Source organism: Crocuta crocuta, unplaced genomic scaffold, assembly GCF_008692635.1.
Source record: "Crocuta crocuta isolate KB4526 unplaced genomic scaffold, BGI_CrCroc_1.0 scaffold132, whole genome shotgun sequence".
NCBI classification, from domain to species: Eukaryota; Metazoa; Chordata; class Mammalia; order Carnivora; family Hyaenidae; genus Crocuta; species Crocuta crocuta.
The window spans coordinates 336,203-353,130 of record NW_027528611.1 but is presented as its reverse complement, the minus strand read 5'-3'; the positions used below and the strand labels follow the sequence as shown (position 1 = coordinate 353,130).

The 16,928-nt window shown below is 39.5% G+C and overlaps 1 protein-coding gene across 5 annotated transcripts in view; it reads right to left on the bottom strand.

Annotated features, from left to right (window-relative positions):
• The window catches only part of BTBD9 (BTB domain containing 9), a 404,299-nt gene that overhangs the window by 353,364 nt on the left and 34,007 nt on the right, over positions 1-16,928 (bottom strand). For all 5 annotated transcript variants that reach the window (XM_077754863.1, XM_077754865.1, XM_077754866.1 and 2 more), the window contains exons 2-5: positions 15,139-15,350; positions 11,176-11,539; positions 9,623-9,887; positions 804-1,023 (exon numbers count right to left, since the gene is read on the bottom strand). In XM_077754863.1, coding sequence (XP_077610989.1) covers positions 804-1,023; positions 9,623-9,887; positions 11,176-11,539; positions 15,139-15,323 — 1,034 coding nt within the window. In that variant the 5' untranslated portion in view covers positions 15,324-15,350. The remainder of the gene's footprint in view (positions 1-803; positions 1,024-9,622; positions 9,888-11,175; positions 11,540-15,138; positions 15,351-16,928) is intronic.

Here is a 16,928-nt window from a genome sequence, read left to right as displayed (position 1 = left end):
AATGTCCAAAAGTGAAGAATCAAGTAAATAAATAACAGTAACCCAGGTGGTGAAATACCAACCATTAAAAGTAATATTTTAGTTTTCTAGGTGTGCAGCATGGTTTAGTGTAGATCTAGCTGTATTTCACATGCATGAGATGGATAAAAGACTTCCATGCCATTCCACCATCTTGGCTCTTCCCAAAAGTAATATTTTAGACAAGTATTTTTGAAGAGTAGAATGTTCACAACTACAAAGTGAAGTTAGTCTTTAGACATCAAATCTTTATTTTATANCAAGCTCACTCAGGTTGTTGACACAATTCATCTCCTTGTGGTTAAAAGCCTGGAGTTCTCATTTTCATGATGGCTGTCACCCAGAGCCCACATAAACACACACAAAACCTTTATTTTATAAAACTGTACAGTTCTACAGGTTTCTGTTTTGTGTATATACATGTGCATATGACTAGTTAAATATATACAAAGTTAGATAATTAGATATATACTAGTTATATACAAAGATTATTAATGGCTGGCAAGATTACTAACAATTTCTATTTTCTTCTTTGTGCTTTTCTACATATTCTGTGTTTTCCATGATAAACACATATTCATTACTTTTATAAGCAGGAAAAAAAGCAAAAAATGTTTTTTTAAAGGAATATAGCCTTTCCCTCTTCTCCTCGAACTTCAAGAGAAATAGCAAAACAATCCCAAGGGAATAAACCATCAAACTGTAAAACCAAAGGAGATGACCACAAAATTAGGCCAATTCAATCAAATACGTTATTTTCTCTCCAAGTCATGCTAATCACTCACCGGCTGTCCCGGTCCCACAGCAGTATCCGTATGTGGTTGATTATAGAGGGCTGACCTAGCTTAATCTCAATGCCAGAACGGCAGTCATCATCAATTGGGTGCCTAGAAAATCCATGATCCAAGTCATAATTTTGAGTATCGCCATCTAATAAGGCAGACTTCAGCTCCCCTTTTACAACCTGGGCTCCGTACTTCATAGTTGCAATATTTTCTTCTGGTACTACAGTTAAAAATAGAAAAGCAAGGTTAATAGTTACTTAGTAAGTTATTCTATATTGTGGGGAAAAGACAAAATTTTAGCATTCTAATTTATTCTATTATGTGCATTTAATTTAAAAATGGCAGAGACAAGTCTGTGGAGATAGAAGATCTGGAATGTCTGTGAGGGTTAAGATACTACACATCATTTAAATTTAATGACACCATCATAGCCACAAAGTCCCTAAGACTAGTGTTAAGAGGAAGAAGCTCATAATACTAGAAAAAGAAAAAAAAACACGTACTAAGGCAAACAAACCAGCTCCGCTGAGTTCCCTCTATTAGGAGTTTTAATTTACTATCTGCAGGACAAAAACAGCATAGAAGATGACCTGTACCAGCCATCTGGACCAAGAACAACATATACAAGCAAAGCAGACAGGGCAGATACCTGATAAGACAACAGAAGAAAACATGTTCCAGTACAGCAGAGATAGTGGACATGGGCCACACACAAACACATTGAAGCAGTTAATCTAGCTAACAAACAACAATATGTTTAAAAGAAGATCTATTTTTACTTCAATTGAGATTTTTAAAAATGGAAATTCAGTCTGTCATCAAAATCATTATTATGGTCATAATTAAGCCCCCTCCCCTCTCCAACACTAGATTTGTTAAGTGTCAATTGTTCCTGGAACTCAAGTCCTCTTTGCAAAGGCTGCTTCACAGAGCCGGAGCATGTCTTCTAAGTGCCGACATTCTGACTGTCGCTCTCTGAGGAGAGACAGGAGGCAGCAGAAAGCATAAAGCACATGTTAAGAGCCTGAGCTTCAAAGTCAGAGCTCAAACAGCCGCTGCACCTTTAATGAGGCAAATCACTCTGGGGAAGTTACCTTCTCTGAACTTGACTTTCTCAAGAAGGCAATATCTACCCCCAGATGTTTTTGTTTATTTGTTGTATGGATTAAGTGGGATGATATTTGCAAAGCACATAGTAAGCTCTCTAAGGAAAAAAAAAAGTCACTGGGGCACCTTGGGTGGCTCAATCGGTTAAGCCTACGATTTCGGCTCAGGTCATGATCTCTCAGTTCATGGGTTTGAGCCCTGTGTCGGGCTCTGTGCGGACAGCTAGCTCAGAGCCCGGAGCCTGTTTCAGATTCTGTATCTCCCTCTCTCTCTGACCCTCCCCTGCTCACGTTGTCTCTCTCTCTCTCTCAGAAATAAATAAAACATTTTAAAAAATCATCATTATTATGAAACATATACTAAAAAACACACAGTAATAAGAGAACTAAGCAAGTTCACAGATTGTAAATAAATACTGAATTCTCACAGTACATATACATCTCAGCTATGTGATTTGAATAGGGGAAAGTGTGAGCTATAATTAGGCTCTTAGGGAAAGGGGGTGAGTAATTCATCACTGCATATTTCTTCAAAAATGTGGGTTTTAAAAACATTTTTCAAAGGGAGTAGCTCCAGAAGATGACAATAAATGCAGCTGACAAATGGGGACTGGGTGGGTTTAGTTAACTTGCAAAAGGCTAAGGCAACTCAGAAAAATAAAGCAAATTGAAACCTAGTCAGGCTCAACTTTTTCCATGAAGGGATACAGGTTTAGAATTTCTGGAGTTCCTCTAGCTTGTGGTAACCACACGTATTCTTGCAGTCTGCCTCCAGGAGCCCTGCCTGCCACCTCCCTGGGAAGGGTTTCTGATGGGAAGACACACTTACCTGTCTCTCTAAACCCTTCCCTATAGGGTCGCCTGAGACTCCGAGGGAAAAAACAGAGTCTGATAGAGTTGGTTTTTTGTTTTGTTTTTTAAAGAAACAAAGTTGCATTTAAAGTGAGAAAACCTAAGTCTCAGACCTGAAGTCTTAAGACTTGGGCTCTACTACCCACTCCCCCTGAGTGAGGCCTGTCAGTCTCTCTGGATCAGTTTTCTCATCCACAAATAACGCTGTGCCTAAGCCACTCCCTGGGTTACTGTCAAGATTATTCTACAAATAAGATATGCTATAGTATCATGGAAGTGTAAAGCATTCAAACAGTCAAAACTACTTACTGAGGACTCAATCTGCACCAGGTACCACTAGAATGCCTCAGAGGGGGAGACAGAGATGGGCCCTGCCCCCCTGATGCCTCCAATCAAGAGATGAAGCTTTTCATAAAGCAAGCAAACAAAAACTTCCAATCTGCACATTTCAGTGTCAATAATGCATAACACTGGTAAAAAGAGATATTTGCTCCCTTACTGCTGGGTGTAAAATGGGGGGTCTGAAGTCTGTCACTGAGGACCACTGCAACCATCTCCACCAGTTCTGCCACCACCAGTCAAGACCAAGCCAAAAAAAGGAGGAACTCAAGCTTTCAGATTTAGAAATTGCTGCCACCCTTTGATTTTCTCTAAACACAAGTTTCTTCATCTCTAGAAGTCTAAAATGGAAATGAAATTGCTACCACAAGTCTAAAGTCTCCTTTTGAAGTTCATTTCAAGGGTGCCTGACAACTTTTCTAACTATTCTTGACATAGATTCCCTGAAAGTATCTTTCACTTTAAAATGGGGAACATTTACACAAGTGGCAAGCCTCTCATGGTGACCATGATCAGACTATCTCACAGGATAAAAACACAACCCCCAAGTATTTGTGTGTGTGTGTGTGTGTGTGTGCGCGCGCACACCTGCACGCATGCGTACACACACACACACACAGAACCTATAGTTAAATTTAAGAAAAGTGACCATAAATATATTCTTACTGCCTAATATCGATTGAGAAAGGAGCTCTCAAAAAATATAGACTGTTAGAGATTAAACAACATAGCAGGTAACAACAGTTTTCTTAACATTTACGATTTTTGATGCATTTTACAACCATGAAGAAAAAAAATTAAGCTTTGAAGTTCCACAGGTAGGCAGAAACAAGCCAATCATTGGAAAGAAAAGCTAACAAGAAATGAAATAGGACCTGCTGCTAGCAACACAGTACCTAAATCCAAGTGGTTCTAGGTTAAAAATCTTGTGTTTTTCTTTAATTGTGTTATGTCCTTACTCCTCCTTTATTGAACGTTCTCTTACATCTAGGCTGAGACAGCTGTCCACTCCGATGGGTCATTTGGAGCCACACTTGGTTCTCTGCCCACTGCAATCTCTTTACCTAATTCTGTACCCCAACCATCTTCTACCCCCCGATCTGACTTCCCCGGAAAACTGTGCATTACACATGGCTTTCTTGACAACTCCTGTCTTCCCTTAACTCTCCCCATTATCTCCACTCTCTGCAGGCCTCCTTTCCACATTTAACAGGATGGTGCTCAGACGCACCAAACACAAAACAGAGCTAGAAAATAACCCAGGCAGGAGCCTTTACCAAAGAGCACTGGCCTCGTGAGTCAGATCAGCACTTTGGTTCCAGCTCAGGCATTGATTTCACTGAGTAACTTTAGGCAAGTTACTTATAAAGATCACAGGATGAAAACTTCTAAGGGCTGAATGGGACCTTCATCCTATTTATATAAAGAAAAAAAATTTCTAAGCTGCCTTCTGTGTGCTGGACTGTGCAGGACTCAGCCCCCCAGCAACTCACAGTCTAATACAGACAAGTGCATATCAGACATGAAATGCCTCCACACAGGAATACTCAGGAGAGATTCTTTGTGAACCCCCCTAGTTTACAGATCAAGATACTATGAACTATAAAAGATAAATAAAACAGGAGTCAAAGGGTTGTGAAAGTATTAAAGGTTCACTGCTGTTATTACTGCTGATATGTGATCAGTGAGACATTGTTAAATGTAGTCTAGAAGCAAGGGATGGATCCATTCAGTCACTCATTTACTTTGAAAAGTCTAGATTTGGGCACTGTGCTAGATGCTGGAAAAAACAGGGATGAAGGACATAATTACAGTCCTCAGGAATCTCAGTCTCATAAGCATCTAGGCAAGAAAAGCAAGATGGCAAGCTTTCTCCATCTGAATTACTGGAAACTACGGGCAGGAGTATTGGTACCATGTAACTACAGCAGAGATTTAAACACACATACATATTTATATATCAACCAATAATTAAACTTAGCAGTCCTATGAATAGACTGATTTGTACTCAATAAAGAAATCCTGAGAATGGAAGTTGTAATATGCTCCCTGCTATAAACATGAAGAAACAATAAGTTGCTGTCCTTTTTCCCCAAAGTCTAAAACCTGAGACATGCAAAACAAAGTACAACTCAGCCCGAAGAGAAAAAGCACTAACTTTCAAGGAAGAAATATCTAAGACAAAACTAAACATTAACGGAATGGTCTGAGTGCTAGTAGTTCAAATACCCTAAGGGTGGGGGGGAAATAATTTCATTAAATGTTAATTCCTTTTCCCCAGGTGTATGTATAAAACTAGTCAAAACCACTTTCCCAGGAAGACTAACCATCACTGGTAAATTAAAAACATCCTTTGGGTATACCCCCCACCTTTTTTAAGGAAGAAAAAAATTGCTGCAATTTGGTTAAAATCCCCAGGATATGCAGCTCTAAGTGTAGAACCTTCCAGTAACTAATATTAATAAACTCAAAGAAAAAGCATTAATATCTGTGCTGCCCCTAGTTCAGAACAGAACTTCTCCACAGTTCATGCAAAGTCCCCAAAGACACAGAAACTATACCCAGGGGAAAACAAAGACACAAACAAACAAATTTGGTCAATAGTTTCAAAATAAGCAGAACTGTTGTTCCAGAACAGCCCAGGAACAGTTCTGAAATTTTAGACCCTTTTTCCTAACAGTGAAGGATGTTTGGATAACATTTACTTAGGAAATTACCTATTTTCTTAGGATCAGATAGGAAAGTGATATGCATCCTTAGTATTGATAGTATTGATTTTGCTATCCATATAGTGAAAAAGTCAGAAAAACAGCCTATTTATTCATCTCTCAAGTTCAGAAATTAGGCAAAAGAGTCCCAAACATTTGTATAATTTCTTCCTCAAGATCCTACTGAATTATTCCAAAATGAAAAATTTAATACTTATGGGTAATAATAACAGCAAATACATCATTCCAGAACTGAGCAGTCCCTTTCATGGTAATTTCATGGGTTTATCATAACCCATGTCTGACACCTATACTGATCAGTTGGTCAATTCTAAGCTACCATTAACTACATGAAATGTCCAAAGCATCTCCTCGCTCCCACAAAAATGTCCCAAGCCTATCCCTATAGCAAATCCAGTTTTAGGGTCCTCCCAACACCTCACACCAAAGCTAGGGCAAGAAGGGGATAAAAGAAACTTGTACGAGAGGATCTGACAATGAGAACTTATAAGTCTAAAATTATATTACGTATCTTATTACCTCTCCCCCTTCTACCCTCCCATACTTTAATCCAAGGCTGACCCTCACCTAGGACCACTCTCTAGCAGCTCTCATCTCCACCCAGACATCTCTCGACCTGTTCCCTCTGGCTACCATACTATTTCTCAACTGCCTTTCACTCCAATTTATACATTAGACGGTCAACACATGGTACTTACTATCTTTTCAAACCCATGGCCTAATTCCCCATTTAGTCAAGCTTCTGCCCAGACTACTCAGCAACCCACTACAATTTATATCCCAAGGTTTTCTCTCAATTCTCATTCTTCTTATACCTCAGCATCACTGGACACCTGTGACCACTCTCTCCATATAAAAGTTCTCTCCATATAAACGGGCTTCTGTAACCCTACCCTGTTTTCTTCCTACCTCTCTAATTCTTCCTTCTCTACCTTCAGCCCATTGGCTAAAGATCTTCTTTATTTAGTCTTTTGTGAAAATCCTTTTGATCTTCACTTCTTTCTGTACACTCCAGCCCAGGTTTCAACTCTTTCTTCACCAGCTCTGATTGCTTCCTAAATGCCAGTAACATGCTTGTACTGCTATTAGACATTTCTCCTTGAGTTCATTCACCAAATGTCTCCTATATGCTATACAGTATGTTAAATGTTAAGGATACAAAGATTAACAGGCCTTACAAAGATCATCTCTGCCTTCAAGGACCAAAGCCAAGTAAACAAAAAATTTTAAAACAATGTGATCAATGTGATAATTCCTACAGAGACAGACAGAGATGAGGAAGAATACAAATAATGGTAATAAAACAATCATTTCCTTAATTGAGCTTACAGATGTTATTTGCACGCATTATTTCTTTTTTTAAAAACTGTATATTTATTTATTTTTTGAGAGGGACAGACAGCGTGCAAGGAGGCGAGGAGGAGAGAGGAAGTGAGAGAGTCCCAAGCAGGCTCAGTGCTGAGCATGGACCCTGACACAGGGCTCAATCTTGCAACTGTGAGATCACGACCTGAGTCCAAATCAAGCGTCCAATCACTTAACTGAATGAGCCTCCCAGGCGCCTCTACACACATTATTTCAATTAATTCTCATAACAGTATAAGGAAACATTAAGACTAAAGGTAAAATTCCTTATGTAACTTAATACCAGGTCATACAACTAGTGAGTCATTCAGGATTTGAGGTCAAACTTGTCTGGCTCCAAAACCAATGCTTTTTCTTCAGTGCCCAATGAAAAGGAAATCTAAATGTGTTTAGTCAGGAAAGAAGTCCAGACTAAGGACATCTATTTAAGATCAATCAGTTTTCAAGAGTGTCTGAGCCATGGTCAAAGAAAAGATCACTCAGGGAAATGACTAACATGAGACAGAACTTAGTACTAAGATGGCCCAGAAACCCTCAAACTCAGTAAGTCCAAATATGAGCTCAGCATCTTCAGTTTTTCAAATTTTAACATTTCTCAAGTTGGGACACAGACATGATGGTGTGTCATGGTTTAATTGGCAATACTGTTTCCTTTCTTAGTGGCACATAATACAATGGCACCTCAGAACTTCTGGTTTCTTAGATTTGACAAACTAAGGTTAACTTCCTCCTAAACTTAATCTTCAGATTTAATCCCTTAGGGGTACCTGGGTGGCTCAGTCGAATAAGCGTCCAACTTCAGCTCAGGTCATGATCTCACATGCTGTCAGCTTGGAGCCTGGAGCTCACTTCTGATTCTGTACCTCTCTCTGCCCCTTCCCTGTTCTGTCTCTGTCTCTCTCTCAAAAATGAATAAACATTAAAATAAAGTTTTCTTAATCCCCTAAATCACCAAGATCTAATGTTTTAGAATATAAAATTTCCATCTTCCCTACTACCACTCTAGTTTAAGGTTTATCAACCCAACACAGGTCAGACACCCACCTAGCTGGTCTCCCTGAATCGGTTTTCACTATTCCAAATCATCAAGTATTATTCCATGGATCAATCTTTCCAGACCACCACCATACTCATGCTTCTCTTCCTCTTGAAAATTAGCTTCTCGTTGTATATGAGCCAGATCTCAAGCTTTCCACGATTTTGCCTGACTTGACCACTACAGCCTGTGTTGTTTATCAACACAAGCCTACTACCTCTAGCTGAGCTCTCCTGCTCACAGTCATTCAAATGCCCCAGCTTGGCTCTCAGTAGTAACCAGTCCTCCCCTCTGAATACACTCCTCCCCAAAACCCCTCGTGTCAAATGTGAAGATTCATCTCAGGCTTCATAACCTCCATGAAATCTCCCTCAATCCTTCCGACCCAGATCCCCTTCGGAAGTTCAAAGCATGTGTTCGTCTTAAACACTGGTACACTGAACTTTTCAGGGGAGTAGGTCTTATTTCCACAAGGAAATCAAAAGGCTCAACTGCAGAGACTGTATTTTGCATTTACACAGCTTTGCATAGCGGTTAATTATGTAGCCTACCCACATAGGTCTGACTCTCAGCTCTGCATCTTTCTGTGTGACATTCCACAAGTTATTTAACCTCTCTGTGCTTCAGTTTCCTCATTTGTGAAATGGAGCCAATAATGGTAGCTACTTCAAAGGGCTGTTTTGAGAATTCAATGATCATGTAGAGGGACGTCTGGGTGGCTCAGTCGGTTAGCGTCCGACTTCAGCTCAGGTCATGATCTTATGGTTCAGGAGTTCAAACCCTGTGTTGGGCTCTGTGCTGACAGCTCAGAACCTGGAGACTGCTTCGGATTCTTTCCTCTCTCTCTGCCCCGCCCCTACTTACACTTGACTCTCTCTCTCTCTCAAAAATAAACATTAAAAAAATGATCATGTAGAACCGTTATTGATACATACAAGCGCTTTATAAGTGTGAACCACTATTATATTTATTAATAAGAAAACTCACATAAGTGTTGGAAATGTGACACAAGTGTTAGCTACTACTATTACTTAGAATCTCCGTGTTCCCAGTACCTGAAATAATAAATGCATAGCACATACTCAGTGCTCATGTGATGGAGGAAGGCAGAAAAGGTCTTAGCATGAGAAGCTGTGTGGGAAAGTGTTTCTGATACTGCAGGCACAGCTGAAGAAATCCATCCAGGAAAGGCAAGAAATCACAATTTTTGGGGTCTACAAAGTCTCGCCAGTCTCTGGAGGAATTAAGAGAACAACAGGAAGCAGAACTGTATGTTCTTAGACCCACACACCACATATGCCTGCAAGTAGAGTTTTGTAGCTTGTTTTGTAGCTGAGACTGTCACACGAGGGAGAAAACTTCCTAATGAGATCAGGATAAGCAGGTACTCACTGAGCATGCCTCTGTAATTGAGGTCCATATCCCGGCTCTCAGATCGAACTTTAATAGCATCCAGAATGGCATCGGGAGACAACAGTCCTGAGGGCCTCACAACATTCAGAAGTTCAGTGAGGCTCATCAGAGGTAAACGCACAGCCTGCATGATTTCAGCATGGTTCTCCTTTGAATTGTGCTTACACCAATTTAACAAAGCTAGGAAGATATCTTTTTCAGGAGCTGCAAATGAATCTCTTAATACGATGTTTAAAAGTGCTGTCTGAAAAGGACAAAAAAAAAATTCCGGTTATCATGGAGCTCAACCATGTATATGATCAATCAGTAAAACCTCACAGAACTGTAAGCATTACTTATATGTCAGCAACTCTCTTTGACCATCTTCTTTCTTTAACCTTTGTGCCATATACTCCCTTGCCCATAGCAGCTCCACTAATAGCCATGAACATCTTGGACCACTACACCAAATGTCTAGTCTTTCTAACACATCCTCCGTGCATCTATCTTCAACAAAACAAGAAGAAACGGCAGCATAGGGAGCGGTCACTCTTTCAGGCTATTCAGGAGAATTTACATTTAGAAGTCAGTAGGGGGCACCTGGTTGGCTCAGTCAGTTGAGGGTCTGACTTCGGCTTAGGTCATGATCTTGTGTTCATGGGTCTGAGTCCCACATAGGGCTCTGTCTGACAGCTCAGAGCCTGGAACCTACTTTGGATGTGCCCCTCCATGTGCCTCTCTCTCTCTGCCCCTCCACCACTCGCATGCTCTCTCTCTCAAAAAAAAAAGTTTAAAAAAAATTTTTTAAGTCAGTAAGATATAGCTGACATTTAAAATTCGCAGTCTTTTGCTCCACAGTATTACTGCACTCCCATATTTTTGATTCTCAGATTTCCAGACTGACTTCCAGTAACCTTGGTGTGACCCTCGAAGACCTTTCCCTCTTAAAAGTAAGTAGGATAATAAAAGCCACAGTTTACACTCAAGACAAAATATGTAGCTTTTCAAATAGGTTTTCTCATTTGAAATATTCAGGTCCTAGGAGGAACACACAAAGAGAAAGGAGAGACAACCACCAGGGTTCAGAGAATATTTGACTATTTTTTTGAGCCAGGGGGGGAAAAAAAAAAAAAAAGCAGTGACTTAAAGACATCCAATGACACATCAGATCTCTTTTATGAATTCTCCCTCTCACAATAAGGAATTATTAGTTGCACTCTCTGTTGCGGATATACAAAACCAAAAAATAGTATGCAATACCACAAAGGAACCTATCTGAGTATCATCACATTGACATCAACCATTCCGTAGCACAGTCTCTTTTACGCAGACAACCTACCAGAAGAATCTTAAAAAAGAAACCAAAAGCAATTTGCCTCTCTTTTATATGCTCTACAGAGAGTCTCAGTAGCCAGAGGCAGGAGGCTACATAGACGACCTCTTCTAGACCGATGAGTTTTAGTTTTTTTATTCTCAGTCTCTGGCTCTACTCCTACAGCACAAATCTAAAGTACCAGGGAATGCCTGTGAAGTGCGTGTGGACGATGACACACCTTAGAAAGGGAGAGGAAGCCTTCGCTGGAGAGTACCTCTTGAGCATTTCTGTCCATAAACAAGCAGCACATGCAAGTTAACTTGGGGAGTGAGTAGAGGCTGGCGACATCAAAAGTCATGCAGACATTCTGAATGTTAAGTATGGTGCAAAGGTACTCAGAGGTAGAGTCCTCCAGCTCTGGAAATCCATATTTATGAGCCAGGCTCAGGAAGTCCAGCAACACCTCCTCCTTCTCATCTGTCAGCGTTGCCCGCCCGGTGTAGATGTATTTCAGCAGCATTGTGAATGCTTCTGCAGTGGTGTCTTGGAGAGGGATTTCTGCTTCGGGCTGAGACTCCCGCATCCCGCCGTACAGTAATGCTCTGCACATCAGAGAAGAAACGCGTGAGGAAAACCTCCAATAAGATTTGCCACAATATCACGAAACAATGGTTAGCAGCATTATGCAAACGTAAATCTGTTTAGTGACACAAAGAATCAGGTGAAAAAATGCATGGTAATCACTTTAAATATTCCTCTAAAGGAAGAGAAATGATTGGTAAACTATTTTGGATTAATTCTATAAACAACTGGACTAATGAAATATCCTGAGAGCTCAAATATGTAATAAACATTCATTAAACTGAAAGATGAAAGTACTCTTTTGTAAGGAACAGCGAAATCCATACAAACATATTAAAGGTCGATAAGGACGTTTAAAAAATAAAACTCTGTAGGAAAAGACATAATCAGATAAAAACAATTACACACACTCAGGTGCCATTCGCCCCTGTCAGACCAGCAGGAATTAAAAATCCTGTTAACTGTTCAACGCTGCAAAAGCAATGGAAAAACAGGTTCTCTCATGCACTGCTTCAAGCCTATAAATAGGCCCCCTTTAAGGGAAAGTAATTTAAGGAATTTGTCTTCAAATCTAAAATGTACACACCCTTCAACTCAGTAATCTCACTGTTAGGGCTCAATTCTAGAGAAATAATAAAGCGATGCAAAGATTCATTTTAAGAATGTATACCGAAGCAATGGAAATGTTGAAAAAAATCTTAAATGTCCATCAACAGAAACATGTTTAAAAAAAAAACAGATATATGCATTCTGTACAGCTATTAGAGATAAAGGAGATCAATATATGCAGCCTTGGAAAGATGTCCAGGATACAGTAGGTAGGTCAAGTTGCAGACTCATATGGGTTGCATGGAAAAAAGCATATACCATCTACTTATATGTGTATACACATAGGTATATGTGGATATTGCTATTGATATTGAGAAAAACCAGGGGAAATTCATCTTACACTGTAACAGAGGTTGTCTCTGGGGAATGGGATTAGATGGCTGGGAGGGAAGGACTTCCATTTGCTACTTAATAAATTAAAAATGAAACTGGTGATGGGATTATAGGTGATTTAACTGTTTTTTTCCTCCTGTCTTTTCAGTATTTTTCAGATTTAAAAAAATCCCCATATTATTGCTTATCTGCTCATCTAAAAAATGAAAACCAGATAATCCAGTCAGGCAATGAATTTGAATTTCTACCTCTATTACTATAGGAGGAATAATATGAACCAGGTAAACCTCGAATCCATCAGGAAAGGAAGGGCAGCCGGAGGGGGACCAGGGAGATGTGCAGAAAAGGAGAGTACAGGTGAGAAAGGAAATGTGTAAAAGTGAAAACAAGACAATAAGGGGGCAAAAGAGAGACTCCCCTGCTCCTACGATTCTCAGAGCGGGACTAGCATTTCAAGGGTCCTCTCCACTGCTGAAACCCCTCCCATGCTCCCCAGGCCTTGGCATTCTTGCTGGCCTCAGGGAAACAGCTGAAACCATCCAGGCAAAGATTCACAAATATTCTGAGCATATTTCTTCACCAGGTTATACTCTGCCTAAAAACACCCGTAAAGGTTTTCATTAATCTAGAGAGCACCACACCACAACCTTAAAACTACTAGATTAAAGAATACTTTCCTAGGGAGGGCTCGCCAAGACTTACTCCGCCTATGGCGTGATCCATGGTATTTACCTAAATTCTCAATACTTTAAAAGTGGTTTTCATAAGGCTCCCTTGGAACCCCAAATATGAAACCCCAACTTGTGAAAAATCCCCTCTTGTACAGTTAGTTTGTCCTTATCTGGGAACTGATAGGCTTTATGACAACACTTACTAGGGCCTCTCCTAAATTTCCTTTGCATATGAACAGTGTCCACAATGAGAATCTAAGATAGCTTTGGTAATGACTGAGTTGAGCCTAATGAGCCATCACAGATTATAAATGTTCAATATCCACAAAGAGACACCAAGAACAAGTTCAGTAAGTGAGAGGAGTATATTCCATTCACTCAAGATGATCTTCAAGTTTCTAAAAGTATGTGAGTTTCTTTTAAGAATATCCTGATCATTTAAAGGTACCCACACATAATTGTCTCAAATAATTTTTGAAAGAAGGTATATTCTATCAATAAATATTAAACATAAGGCTGAAAAGTTCTGACCTAACACTTTAACAGTAATGAGTGGACCAAAAATAAGAAAAGGGACAGAAACACAAAGGAAAAGTGTTTCCTTTGGAAACAGAGGACAGAGGCTGGTAACTAATGACCAGGCCAAGGCCAGCAGCCAGGGTGGAGCTGACCACCAGCAGGGGGAGTAGGAGAGTGTACGCTCTCTTTTTGAAGCTCCTGGCTTCATCGACGGTGGCATTTTGCAGGTACAAAATGGAATGCTCTAAAAATATTTGAAATGTACTAAAAGAGTTCCAATTAAATGGTAAATATTTTGAAGAGACTCACTTTACGACACTGTGTATGTGACTCTAGATACTGTGCTGTTGACTTACTTAACTCTGTAAAAATCAGACTGCAGTTTTCACTAGAAGGTAACTGAAATTTTCTCTAAGCCTTTGGCATCTTAATTTTTAGATATCAAGTTTCCCAGGTAAATCCATTATTTTATGGATATGGACACCATGGACTCCAAGGATTTATCAAGGATAAATTACCACTCAGTCTATAATTCAATGGTAATTCCCATTTAATAATTACTAGGTAAAATGTAGAGTAATTAGAGCTTAGCTTTACATTCATTCATAAGCCTGGAAGTTTAAGGTTTGAGTAACAAACAACAGCTATATATAAGGATGATTTTTTAGAATTATTTAATGTTTATTTTTGAGAGAGAGAGAGAGAGAGACAGAGTGCAAACAGGAAAGGAGCAGAGAGAGGGAGACACAGAATCTGAAGCAGGCTCCGGGCTCTGATTTGTCAGAACAGAGCCTGATGTGGGACTCAAACTCATGAACCACAAGATCATGACCTGAGCTGAAGTCAGACACCTAACTGAATGAGCCTCTCAAGTCCCCTAAGGAGGATTTTTTTTTTTTACCTTAGTCCATAAATATTTTGCTTAATTTTAATCCTAATATAACTAACCATAAAACTTCCTTTCAATAAATACTTAAATTCTCTTTAATCTAATGGGATTGCCAAACTGTATATCTTAGCAATAGATCTGTTGGGTTACTTATAGGTCCTGGGCCTCAGTGGTCTGAAACTAAGAGGTATACATGTTCATTAGCAAGTCCAAAGGTTGGCATACCCACACAACAAGAAGCTATCTGCCAATAAATCAATAAATCGGCTGAAGTTCTATCAGTCATCAACTGTGAGAAGCAGTTGTGAGAAGCAACGAAGACAGCCTGAGAAATATCCTCGAGGCCTTGAAAAATGGTTGGTGTGGGACTGTCTGCTCTGGAAAGCCTTCTAACCCTCTAATTCTCAGATGGTTTCTGAAGGAAAAGATGATTTTTTAAAAAGTAACTAAAAGTCTACAAAGATGGAAACCTTACAGATGTCGAATCGAAAGATTGCTAAAGTTCAGTGTTATGCTTTGTTACATATTTTTCACAGAGTAGAAAATATCAGTGTTTCCCACAAGTGACTTGAATCTTTGAAAAGTAATATACACTTACCGAAAATATTGGCACCTTGCTGCTAAAATTACCCTGTGGGCAGGAAAGCGTTTCTTTTCCACAACAAATGTGACGTCGCCATATTCTTCTCCAATCAGCAAGGCACCAATATGTTCAGACAAAATGTGCACATGATCAATTTCCCCCACGGCAGTAAAGGGGCGAAGAGGGTGACTGTTACTCATCTTGTAGAACAGGTGATATTCGCTGATCTGTTATATAAAGAAGGGATAAGAATTATTGGGGGGAGGGAAGTATACTTAGATAAGCACATACTATAAACATAGCTAAGTAACACTTTAAAATACTTATAAAAATATTCACACGAGAGAGATTTCACCATTACTGGTATCTTTATCAACCAACTTATTCTGGGAAGTAATTGAGCCTGACTCCATTAACTCCATTACCTTCAAAGTCTTATCACACTAGGAAAACAGAAATGCCAGGTCTTCTAATACAAAAGCGCTTGGAGCCATCATATCTAGAAAACTGTGCCCAAATACAGGTCCCTTATTTATCAAAACCTCAGGAAAAGGAAAATCAACAACCAGAAGAACTTCTCTTATAGCACAGATCTAATTTAATGAGGTTGGGTATCACTAACTATACCCAGTTGAAAAGTCATCCATGCATAAATCTAGGTCTAAATCACAAACAGAATAAACTAAGTCATCAGATTTCTAACAGTTTCAGAGATTCTGGTTTGAAAATATATTAAATATTTTACAAAAATTATAATCTTGTAGAGTCACAAAAATAACCTGGCATTTATTAATGAAATCCTAACCCTCCCTCAAAAAAAAAAAAAGAAAAAAAGAATAACCCCAATACAACCCAACATTTTTTTTCAAAACTGTAACTTCTAGTACAAACTTTCAGCTCTGATGACAAGGCTGCTTACCAGAACATCATTACATTTAATCTTATTTATAGGCACTTCCTTGCTTTTGTATGCAATACTTTTTCTACAGATGTAACTGAAAATCAAAGGGCTGAAACATCATTAATAACTTTACCTATTAAAAAGGGGAATTATTTTCTTTGAAAGCTAAAAGTGTTTATATTCTTCAATCTCTCCAATATTTGCAGGTAATGTTTTTTTAAGGGTAAGTTATCCAGCAAGTGAGTAAGAGCCTTCACTGGCATTCAGATGCCCAAGGTGGAGATGTGGCTGACAGCTCAGCCTCTACTGCTACCCTTCTAATGCACCAGAGACTAGGGGAATGTGCCTTCTTCAGTACACGTCCACACCTTCTTGAACTCTCCACTTGGACCAGGATTAAAGGTTAAGCCACTCCCAATCTTTAAACTTCCATATCTAGATCCAATATTAGCAACGTGTACAAAAAATGGCCTCGATCCCCAGAAACTGCAGTGAAAGATCCTCAGAGTCCAGGTTCCCTAGTTACTTGCTAATCCATGCTCAACCCCAGCAGAAAGAGCACCAGCAAGGATGGTGACATAGAAGGACATGGAAGAGGAGTCAGGCAAGGAGACACCTGCACCAGGTAAGCGGACAAGTTCCTGGCCCCCTACAGAAGGAGCATCAGAGAGCTAACAGCATAGTTCCCTAGTCGTAAAGGCAAATCCCTCTTCTTCAACTGCAAGCTCCATCTGAAACCCTTAAAAACTGAATCATCTCCAGTCACCTGTGTATGAAAGACCAAATTCAACTTAAGTGTCAGCAAATAATGCATGATTCAATTGTTTAACGCATGATACAACAGTCTAATACAGGAATTGGCAAACTTTCTCCAAAGAGTCAGTAAATATTTTAGGCTCTGCAA